A 12,399-nucleotide genomic window follows, 5' to 3' on the forward strand; every position below is an offset into this window, starting at 1 on the left:
ACATAGTTGACTTTAATTAGAAGTTTTAATTTAATTTTAACGTAAACTCCCGAAATTTCCCTACAATATTTCCAGTACAAAACTATATTTTTTAATATTTATGTGTACTCTGAACTAGATAGCAATCGAATAGATTTTAATATTATTTTACTATTTTAACTTCGTATATTTTAACAAAATAAAATACAGTAGTTCATAAATTCCAACATTTTTCCTTCATTTACGGAAACCCAAGCTATGACGTCATAGGATTAGTGTTTAAAATCGTTCGTATACACGCTCAGTATGACGCGAACAGTTGTGCGGCTGGCCAAGTCAGGGTCACACGTGTTTTTCGTTTGATAAGATATTAGTGAATTTAAAATGGAGCCGGTGAATTTAATGGCTATGAATACAAGTGATTTAAAAGTATTCTTAGATTCTTTTGATCATGTATTCTCCGATTGTGACGGTGAGTTACATCACTATTTCATTTTGCGCATGCCCAGTTCCCGTATCGATATATGACAACACTAAACGATTGAGCTCGACTAACCTCTTGAATTTCACGTTGATAAATGCTTGTTTTAATTAAAGTAGTGTTTTGTTATCGTTACATTATTAACTAGTGAAAAAATATGTTATAATTGTATTAAAATTAACGAGAAAAAATCTTTTTAAAATTATATGTTATTAGAAAAATAATATTAAAAGTTTGCTTTTTTGTCATAACTAAAACATGCCTCATTTTATACATCTGCTTGTGTCAGGGATATTGGACGGCTACTAAGGGTGCTCTTTAGTGTAAATTACTATGATTACATTGCTATCTGCGTGTACATGTAAAATATATCATGTTTCTAATCGAGATATTGATATTGTAGACACCTAAAAATGACATAAAAACATCTAATGGTTTATTTATGTGGCAGCTTTAGGATACACCCTCTAGGGAGCTCCGTTAATGTTTCAGAGAGCCACATATTAAGTTTTCTTTATGATCGACTGTCAAACATCACTTTACGTTCGAGTAAATACAGTAATCAAGAAGTAAGTCAGCAATAATTGTAATATTGTAGCAAAAAAATATAAAAAAGCGAAGAAACCAAAAGTCTGAAGGTTCTTACATATAAATAGCGTTTTCGTAAATTCGGTTTTATTAAATACGAGTTTAAATTAATTCGATAATATAAATTACTGTTGTAAAAACAAATGCATTTCTACATAGATATATTATTTTAAACAGACTAATTATTATACGAGAAAAAGTACTGAAAACAATAAATTCACAGCAATGTTATCCTTGCTCGTGAACCGTGCCGTCTGCCGTCATTTTTGCTGTCTCTTTCCTTCTTATGACGAATGAAGGAGATGGCAATATATCGAAGGAGATTCAGCACGTGATATATGAATAATATTTAATTACGAAATCAGATATTAACTGTAATCAAAGATTTTGTGTGTCATTGTTTAAACATCTCAAGATATATGCTGGGTTTCTCAAGTTTTCATTTATTTCTTCATTACTTCGTGATTCATTAGTGTGTTAAAACGGTAAAACTCAAGTTAAGTAGTTACAGAAACACATTTCATGGTTAACTAATGGTTAAAAGTAGCTGGGAAACCGGTTATTAGTTTTATTTCATTTTAGTTTAGTATTGCATTATCGCAGGTGTAATTTGGGCAAAGACACCTTTACCTGGAGCTGGTGAGTTCTTCGAACGTATGCAGCAATTGGGAAAAACCGTTCACTTCGTTTCTAACAACAGTTTGAGAACTCGACAAAACTATGAAGATTTATTTACGGCTGCCAATATCAATCAAGGATTTGTAAGCATAATTACTTTATAGCGCCATCTATTAATCAAATAAAGAAAAACCCAAGCACTGTTTGGCAAACTATTTAAAAAAATATTTGAATTTTAAACTTATTTTTATATTTTACGTAATTAATGATAGACTTTTTTATATTATAAGGTGGGAAACGATCAAGCGGTCACCTGAATCCGCCGAAATGGAGAAGCGAACGCTCCCCAAAGACATAAGCACACAGATGCTTTGCCTATCCTTAGTCAACTTAGGAGGAGACGCACATAAACAGGTTATCTTCCCTTCCCATGCGTCTCCTCCGCCGTGAAATCCACGTTCCCTTCTGTTCCTTTTCTTATAGGAAAAAGGGTAGGAATGAAAAGGTATTAAAGTTGGGCTTCCGGCACCACACTCATCAAACGAAACGCGGCATTTCTCCTACTTCACGCCTGTCTTCTGTGTGGTAGACATACGCAAATACAGACGCGTTGCCTATCCTTAATAGACGGAGGAGGATACGCACATAAAGTGGATACTTCCCCCTCCCATGCGTCTCCTCCGCCGCCAAATCCACTTTTCCTTCCTTGGTTCGAAAAAATGAACGTTCACAAATATACCTTTAGTAATGACCTTTTTATTTTCAGGAGAAACTGACAGTGCCATCTACCGCTATAGCTGAATACTTGAAATCGATTAACTTTAATAAAACAGTATTCTGTGTCACTTGTCCTGAGACAATGAGTGTGTTACAGTCTTATGGATTCACTTGTAAATATGGGGTAAGTTACTTTTTAAACCGGGCATACATCTTTGAATAAACTATTGCATAAATGTTGTCGATTGTCGATTGTTTCGCAGACAATTCAACTGTTTAGTTTTACTAAAAGTCGAATAGGGTGCCATCCATATAAGCTCAGAAATCAAAGCGCGACTGAACAGTTGTGCGATAGTTTAGTCTAATAGCCGGGTTTTTGGTATGTCCTTATAGTATATTTAATAATTTTCTATACTAAATATATTAAATAATAAACGTGTGTACATTCTATGAGCTGGAAATGATTAACTCAGTTACTTGTTTTCCATAACAATAAATAGTTTCCTGTTTATACTTATATACGAGTAGCTGTTGCTCGCGACTTCACCCGCTTGAAATTAAAAAATATAGCCTATGTTACTCACAGATAAATTACCTTTCTAGCGGTGAAAGGATTTTAAAAATCAGTTTTTGAGTAATTTCAATACATACATAAATAAAAAAACCTTCCTATTATATTAGTATAGATTTATTACATTTAATAAACGTTTTAAACATTTACATTTTCAAAAAAGGGATATTTATACATTATAAACCCCTTAGTATGTGTAATCTGAACTGAAAACCCTAAGAAGCTGCTTAACTAATGTGATTTTTTTGTAGCCCGAAGTCGGTTCGGAACTTTACACAAACTACATTCAATATTTGGAAGACGACGAGGACGTGGGTGCTGTGGTATTCGACAGTGATTTCAACGTGAACCTGCCCAAAATGTACCGCGCTATTACATACCTCGCCAGACCGGATGTGCTTTTTATCAGTGGAGCAACGGATCGATACGTACCTTTGAAGCCCGGAAGCTTATCTTTAGGTAAAAGCGTTATTAAAAGCTGTAGGCGTTTATTTATCTTTTTATCTTTACCGAACCTTTATTAGCTTCGAATTTAATGAAAAAGCTCTTTTAAATTTTAATAATTGGTGGCAATGCAAAAAACATGATTTTTTTTCACTTTAAAGACATAATTTTGTTTTAGTATTAAGATTTGATTTGAAAATAACGCCATCTAGTTAAATTTACAATAAAAAGTCTTTTAGTTTTATCTTATTCGTTATTAAGTTTTTCGTTGATAATCATATGAAAACATGTACAAAAAAAAGAGTTTAAGATAAGGAAAAAGTAGACAATGTTTTCGTAATCAATTGTGTGTAAACGCAAAATGTTTTCAGGCACGGGTGTATTTACTGACATCGTAAGTGAAGAGACGAAACGCGAGCCCACACTGTTCGGTAAACCAGGCAAATTATTCGGGGAATTCGCAATGAAACGCGCTGCCGTTACTGATCCGAGTAGAGTACTATTTATTGGGGATATGTAAGTCTTTTATATAACTTGAGATTTTCTTGATGCGAGATAAAGATTTGTACAAAATATTCTTGTATTTCGATTTGGCCTCTAACCTTTTGTTGCTTAGATACTAAAGCGAAAGTAATTTTCTTGCAAAACTCTAGTATTTTTTTAAATTAGCAATAATTGTATAATCGTTTTGTAAAGCGAAAACTCATGATGAGAAAGAATAACTACAGATAATTCTGGCAATCAAAATGAGTATTATAAAAGAAGAAAGGTGGTGGAAGTGTTAGACACAACAATAAAATATGTTGCAAGAATGACTTGCGTGGTGCAATACCATGACCACACAGAAGACACGCATCGCAATTCCGCCTTTCAATATGTGTGCATTCCGAAGGTCTTATAGTTCACTATCCTTTCTTAGAGGATTTGAATTAGGTTAGGACGAATAGGAAGGGAAAATTTCCTCTTTCTGTGCGTCCACTCCCCCGTCGGTTAAAAGTAGACAACGCATTCGTTCGCGCAAGTTTATGGGCAGCGGTTGCTTCATTATTTCGGCGAATTCAGGTGGACGCTTGCTCTTTTGCTATCTTATGAGATAAAACATAAGATAATAAGTCTATAGGAAACCTGATTATTCAATGTATTTTATGTTTAATTTTAGGATTGAACAAGATGTCGGTTTGGGCAGAGCGACTGGTTTTAAAACTTTGTTAGTGCTAACAAACAATACTTACGAAGACATGATGGCGCATCAAAGCTTGAAACCTGATTACTACGCGGATTCCTTAGGCAGTTTAGTTCCTGTACTTAATAAAGTGTGATAAGATGAATAAAACTATTGTCGTTATAAACTGTATAGGAAAAAATGTTAGTATTATGAGAAATAATTGATTTTTATTGTGTGGTCACAAAGCTTATGATATGGAAGAGTTACTTTATGAAAGCTTTAATTTAGTAAATTTTTGTGGTATTGTTGATGTTATTGATTATTGATGTTATTGATAGGTTATTTTTAAGTACTTGTTTTATGTTACTTTGTATATCTTAGTTGTACTTATCTTGATATAATAAATTAAGTAAGATACTGTATTTGTCTTTTGTTTTCTTTAAATATTATAATTTAATTTAGTTACAGCTGATGAATTTGAACATAATTTCTTGCACCTGGTAGTAAATAATAGCAAATATTCTTAACAAAAACAATTCTATTATATTAGTAAATAACACTATTTGTTTTACACAAGCATATACTTAAAAACTTAAGTAAGATACACAAAACTTAATCCAGTATAGAAAAAGGTTTACCAGAAAAAGGTTAGAAAATTCATTAACGCTAACACTACGCACGTCTCTAAGAATAATAAAGTGTTAATAAGAAGCTAAGCCAACTAGAATTGGGATACAAACACAATGACTGGAATTAAAAAAGTTACATAGTACGGTACATGTATTGCTAAACTTCTCTTTGGGCAGAAAACTTTTTATCACAGAATCGTAACCATCAGAGGATAAACTTTGGTTACAGAATGTTTATTTATATAGATACGTCTATCGCGATTTCATCCTCGCCGAATTAAATAAAAAACTATTTTTTTAGTCTATGAGCCCGTCCCACCACTGGCTGATAGATGCTCAGATAGCTTAAAAATGACGTCACATATTTTCCTCGTTGGATTGATAACAGACAATTTACAATTTTGTGGGACAGGCTAAGTCTTTTCCAGACTATGTTCTATATATGTGCGGAATTTCATTGAGACCTGTAAAGCGGTTTTGGAGATACGTTGTAACATCCATCCATACTTTCGAATTTACGTTTCTATAATGCAAGATTGTTTATTTTGACTTAGCAAAGGTAATTAAATATCAATATATGACGTAATCCAGAGCGATTTTCTGAAATTGATACTTTACATTACACATTTGGATAATTACGGACTTGGTAGTTTTAGGCCATGGTCTCAGTTAAAAATGTCACTATGTTTGTATGTCATTATTACTTCTAGACGAATCAATACAATACTTTTTAAATAAGTTAGGTTTTTACCTTGAAGAAGTACAATTTAATTATTTAGTAAACTAACTAGTTTAGTTAATAAACTAAATGAGTTTTTTAAACCAACATTTCTTGCCTGAATAACGTATCTATAAAGTCGTTATAGTGTTTATTGTTACGTTAAGAATCTTTATACTAACTTTCGCTCGCGACTCCGTCTGCGTGGAAAAACAAAAGCGAGTAGCCTATGTGTCCTTCCAGACTATCCTCTACATCTACACCAAATTTCATCAAACTCCGTTCAGCCGTTTAGGCTACAAACTCTAACAAACACTCATCCATCCATCTAAACTTTCGCATTTATAATATTAGTATGATAAGTCACATTATTTTGATTTAATATTCTCCTTTTAAGAATATGAGCGAGACTATCAAGAATTCCTTCGAATTTGAGACGAAATTTGTTACTACTCTTAATGGGTAAAGTTAGGAATTGTTAAAGTTTAATGGGATCTTGGGGTATTGTAGCAGTTTACACGGCAAACTTGCTTTTGTCGCAATTAGTAAGTACTGTATGAGTTCGTCAAAGCTGTTTATTTAAAATTTTGGTTATACAATATCTTAATTTAAAAGATTAAAGTCCTGGATCATCAAATTGTAAATTGTCTGATAACAATGCAACGTGTTAAATATGTTATGGATATATCGGATTTTGTTACCTTATCTAACAGTGACGTCATTTTTAAGCTATCTGAGCCTCTATCAGCTAGTGGTGGGACAGGCCTTAATATGTTTATTGCACCTACAGTTAATCATTGTTAGCTTTAAGAGCTTTGAAACCTTTCTTGTGGTACAATGTCTCAATTCTTACTGATATTAAAAGCGAAAGTTTAGATGGATGTTTGTTGGTCTGTAGCCTAAACTGCTGAACGGATCTCGATGAGATTTGGCATAGATGTAGAACATAGTCTGGAAGAACATATATGCTACTTATTAAGTTTTTTAAATTTCGAGTGGACGGAGTCGCATGCGAAATCTAGTACTTTAAAACCTCGTATTGGATAGGCTTTCATTAGTGGTTTCAGTTACTCGAAACAAAATAACGTTATGAAAAATCTATAAGAATTTTTATTGGATTCCTTGTCACTCTTCTCTCTTTTTATATTTCTACGGGCGCAGTTCTTACAATTTTCAGTTTTCAGTACTATAAAATTACTTTACTTTTAGAGCAGTGAATGTTCTTTGCATTAGTTGATTACGCAGCGCACTTGAAGATTCCTTTGACTATAGAGAAATGGACTGAGCAACTTGCCGTTACTATACATAAACTCTGCCACTTTACGCGAAAGGTGAGGTAAAGTTAACAGTCACATATAGCGGACTTCTAGGGTCATGCTGGAATATTAGGTGAAATGGAAACGTCGTTATAAACGGATAGTGACCAAAAATATACACGAGAAAGTGTGGCAATTTTAATAGATTTTATTTTACACAGAAAGCGTGTGACAGGTCCTGTCTGTTGACAGCCGAGGGCAGTCTCCGAAGATGTCGTCTGAGCTTTTTATTTCAAAGCTTGTATTTTTAATGTTGTCTATTCAGTTCGAAATGAAAGTTTTGAGTGCATTGTAAATCAATTTAAATAAAGACCGGTATTTACATAGTTTTCTTAGCTGAAGTACATTTTAAATTAAAATTTTAAGCAACGGAAAAACATTTCCGTTCATAGTAACAACTATTGAGTAATTTTAAAATGTAAAACTTTAATAATTCGATGTTCAAAATAATGCTGTATTTATTTTATAACACTGAAAAATTTACCTTTATGATTAGGCATAAATTCCCTTTCATGTAAAATAATAACAATAGTTTGAAATAAAACAAAAAACTAAGTTTATAAAACTAAAGTTTGTTCGTATAAAAAAGATATAAAAAGAAGTTTCCGCATTGCTAAAATATTCCATTACCCTGAAAAGTTGATTGTTGATTTTTTTATCAGGCGCCGAAGAAAAAGTTTAGAGAAAGCGAAAAGTTTTCAAAGGGTAATAAGGTTAACCATTTAAAAGGGCAACAGATGAGAGAGATTTTAGATAACAAGATTATATTTGTACATTTAAAAAAACTATATTGTTATTATTTTTGGAAGAGAAGGGGTTAATCGAGCAGCAGCAACATAGACATAGAGGTGATCATCGCCTATGGACATCCGCAATACCAGAAGAACTACAGATGCGTTGCTGGCCTTTGAAAAGGTGATATGCTTCATGAAAGAGGTAGTAATCATATTTTTGACCGACTTCCCAAAAGAAGGAGGTACTCAATTCGTCTGTATGTTTTTTTATATGTGTTACGGCATAACTCCACCGCTAGTGGACCGATTTTGATAGTTAACTTTTTATCCGAAAGGTAGTACTTGCAGGTGGCTCCCATTTTTGTTTGATTTTTGGAGTCAAAGACTACGGCGTAGTTAAATAGTTTAGCTTAAAATCGCGTGACGAAATTTGGGGTTATTTTTGCTCTCTTTGTTTATAAGTACTGACGAGTACGTGGTCAAAACATTATAAAGGCATTTGAACTTAATTCTGTAACCTTTTCATACCTTTATTCTAGTAGTTTTTTTGTCAACAACAAAATACTATTTACGTTTTTCGAAATCTCGCTCGGGAATATGAAATATAAATTGCAATTTTTCAGCATTAAGCTATAAGTAACATTTACGAAGTAACGAGCGTGTTCTGTCGTCTGCAAATGATTCGTTAGACTACATGTTTTTATTACATACAATTTACTAGAATTGTATTTACTGGGGTTCTTTTATGATAAAAATGATTGCTCGAAAAGTATCTAAAATAAATTTAACAGAGCCCGCTTTAACATCTTCGCACTGTAGGATCGGTTCACCAGGTGGAATAACACGACCACACAGAAGACAGACGTGAATTGGGAGCAGTTCCGCGTTTCATCTGATGAGCATGGTGCCGGAGGCCTAATTTTGGTCCCTCTTCCGTTCCACCCTTAGTAAGAGAAGAAAAAGTGGATTTGACAGCGGAGAAAATGAAATAGGAAGAGGAGATATCATATTTGCGTGCGTCTCACCTTCCGTCGATTAAGGGTAGGCATCGCATCAGCATTTGCGTATGTCTATGGACAGCGGTCGCTTGACATCGCAGATTCAGGAGGCCGCTTGCTCGTATGCCGCCTTATAATAGAAAAAAAACGAATAATTGATTTGGAAGACAAAAACCTTTTATCAAAAAATATAGTTTAAAAATACTTAATAACTTTTATTAAAACTTTCAATATTTTATTGCGACTTATAAATAATGCATAGTAAATGATTTTGACAACCAAAATTATGTGTACTTTAAAGTACTAAACTCCACAGAGTAAAACATTTTGTAACTTGTAATGCGAAAAGTTTCAAATCACAAAAGTTTAATAGAGTCTTTAGATGTCTTGACTGTTTACTCTTTGTGACGGTTGTTGAGTGATCCCGTGTGTTACCACAGCTGATTATACTTTATTAAGATTTATAAGCAAGTACCAAGATTGGGGGATCGTGTATCAAGTACCAAGACTGAGTGATCATGTATCTACGCTTCGTGTTTCGAGATCATATCTCTCTGCATAAAACTATTATTATAAATGCGAAAGTTTAGATGGATGGATGTTTGTTAGAGTTCACACCGTTAACAGCTAAACGGATCTCGATGTTTGTCAACGATGTAGAACGTAGTCTCAAAGAACACATAGGCTACTAAGATTTTTAAAATCCGCGCAGACGGAGTCACGGGCCGAAACCTAGTTAAATATTCAATGTTTATCACTACCTTAATGCAAAATATCTTAACGGGCTTCGATGAAATTGGGCAAAGATGTGAATTGTCTGGATAGGCACATATACTTACGAGTTTTTTTTTAATGTAGAAGAAGTCGCGGGTAAAAGCTATAGTTTTTTATCTGTATTAAATAGATCTGTACAAATTGTATACTATCTTTGGTTTGAAAACCGAACCCTGAATGTCGTTGATATATCGATCTCCTATAAGCAATATCAACGTTGAATTTTGCTACTAATTGAAATCCTTGTTAATAACCAGTTTGATAATATTTGCAAATATTGGCAGCTGTTTTGCGAAACCAATATTATTTGTTACATTACTAAACTTTCTAGAAGATAAAGTCAATATTAACTATACGTGAAGTTTTAAAGTTAACACGAAACGTACTCGTATTATTGTTGGTTTATAAAAGCTTTGTTTTAACATTGAAAATGATTTTCCACTTTATATTTTTGTGAAAAAACAAAAGTGAGTAGCCTTCAACAGTGGTAGAGCCCGCTTTAACATCTTCGCATGAATGGGCCGGCTCGACCACGACCACGACCACACAGAAAACAGGCGTGAAGTGGAAGCAATTCCGCGTTTCGTCTGAGGAGTGTGGTGCCGGAGGCCAAATTTTAGTCCCTTTCCCTTTCCACCCTTTTTTAAGAGTGAAAGATAGGGAGGAAAAGTAGATTTGACGGTGGAGGAGACGCATAGGAAGGGGAAATGTCCTCTTTATGTGCGTCTCCTCCTCCGTCAATTAAGGGTAGGCAGCGAATCTGCAATTGCGGATGATTATGGGCAGCGGTCGCTTGCCATTTCGGTGGATTCAGGTGGCCGCTTGCTCGTTTGCCACCTTATGTTATAAAAAATGCCTATAAATTCTATCAGAGTATCCTCTATATCTAAACCTTTCATCGAAATCCGTGCAGCTGTTTAGGCTATAATCTCTAACCAACATCCATCCATCCAAACATACATATTAGTAAGATTAGATACTTCTCCTTGTTGATGAATATTAATTTAACTACGTTCTAGTAAATGTTGATTCTTTAAACGCATAACTAATTTCTCTCTTATTTCATTTACATCTATACTAATATTATAAAGAGGATTTTTTTCGTATGTATTGGAATAAATCGAAAACTACTGGGCCTAGTTCAAAAATTCTTTCACCTTTTAAAAGCTACGTTATCGTTGAATAACATGGGCTATATTTTTTACTATTATTTTTAATTTCACGCGGAACAAGTCGCAAGCAACACTAGTTTTCCATAATTTCACAGCCGTCCCTTTACTGTTATTAATTTCAGTATTGGTAGTAATTTTGAAGACATGTACAATGTTTCTAGTTTGTCTACAAACGTCAATGCTTTCTTAATACCAAACTATCCACGTCTGCCAAAGTATTGAATTTAAAACCACTCTGACTTAACAAACACCGCTATGTGATCTGGCGATATTCCAAACCTTTGTAAAAGATGTCTGGCCAAGATGAATATCAAAACTATTTTATTTCACAATTTTTTCAAAGACAAATGTGTTTTCGTGAAATGTAAAGTTTTCTTTAGTAAAAAGTGTCAAGCTCTCAACACAAAATATGTCACCATGCTTTATTCAATTTGTATACTTCGCTTCAGTATATTGTAGCATACAATTAAGATACGAAATGAGTATACAGAGGAAGTTTGAGAATAGCACCAGTGGTTGAGAAATAGGGAGTAAAAGAGGGCATGTTATGAGAAGGAATGAATCGCATGTAACAAGACGTACGAACGTTAGTTATGAATGTGGAGGTACACCGGTAGAGGTAGACCTAGAAAGAGATGGATGAATTGCTTGAAAGATAATTCAAAATACAGAAATAGCTTATTCTTTTTTTAAGTAAAGAATTCATTCAAGCATGTTCACTCTAGGGACGATACTTAAGATTTTTTCAGAATGGATAAACATCAAAGATGACAAGGAGAGAGAGAGATGGTCAAGAAGAGAGGTCATGATTCTCAGAAATGAGGAAACGATGCAGAGAGACGATAGCTGCGTAATTAAATTTTACATTCGCTACGTAACGCAACAGGGCAATAATAAATCACTTGGAATGAAGCGGATGCTTTCGGGATTATTTTTTAATTAAAATGTTATGAAAGCGTTTATCCGCTTATGTAATATAATTAATTCTTTTTCGTCTTTTTTATATTAGGAGGTGGCAAACGAGCAAGCTAGCGCTGGGATTCGCCGAAATAGCGAAGCGAACGTTGCAGCTACCTTTCCTAATTCAACACAAGCCTTAAATTGAAAGGGAAAAAACATCGCCATTGCCGGGTAAGCAAAATGACAATGTTGTTACAGTAATTTTTGGCATAAGTTTCAAACAACATTTTAGTACATTACTACTACTTACCTTTTTATTACAGCTGAAGTACAAATTAATGTTTACAGCGAAAACTTCTAATAATTTTTTTGTAAAATAATACTTACCAACATTTTCTAAAAGATCTTATAATAATAAATATCCAATCTGAAATAAATAAGGTTAAAAAATAATAAATTTATCACCAGTTGAATCTTTAATGTGCCATCTAAAGAGTTTATCGAACCTCCTTCCTCTCTCGTTAGCGAGGGCGTAATATAGATGTGCCTCCTTATTCTGCTAGTGTGAACTCAGTCCCTCTTTAGACGTCACGGT

At 33.7% G+C, this 12,399-nt stretch overlaps 1 protein-coding gene across 1 annotated transcript; it reads left to right on the forward strand.

Moving 5' to 3' along the window:
• Nucleotides 1–309: 309 nt before the first annotated feature.
• On the forward strand, nt 310–4,888 carry LOC106103969 (phosphoglycolate phosphatase 1B, chloroplastic-like). Its single transcript, XM_013283889.1, has 6 exons — nt 310–451; nt 1,652–1,809; nt 2,433–2,567; nt 3,206–3,413; nt 3,770–3,914; nt 4,558–4,888. The coding sequence occupies exons 1-6, from the start codon at nt 364–366 to the stop codon at nt 4,715–4,717; spliced, it is 894 nt and encodes a 297-aa protein (XP_013139343.1). The 5' UTR covers nt 310–363; the 3' UTR covers nt 4,718–4,888.
• The last annotated feature ends 7,511 nt before the right edge of the window (nt 4,889–12,399 follow it).

Source organism: Papilio polytes, unplaced genomic scaffold (genome assembly GCF_000836215.1).
Source record: "Papilio polytes unplaced genomic scaffold, Ppol_1.0 DF823692.1, whole genome shotgun sequence".
In the NCBI taxonomy this organism is placed as follows: Eukaryota; Metazoa; Arthropoda; class Insecta; order Lepidoptera; family Papilionidae; genus Papilio; species Papilio polytes.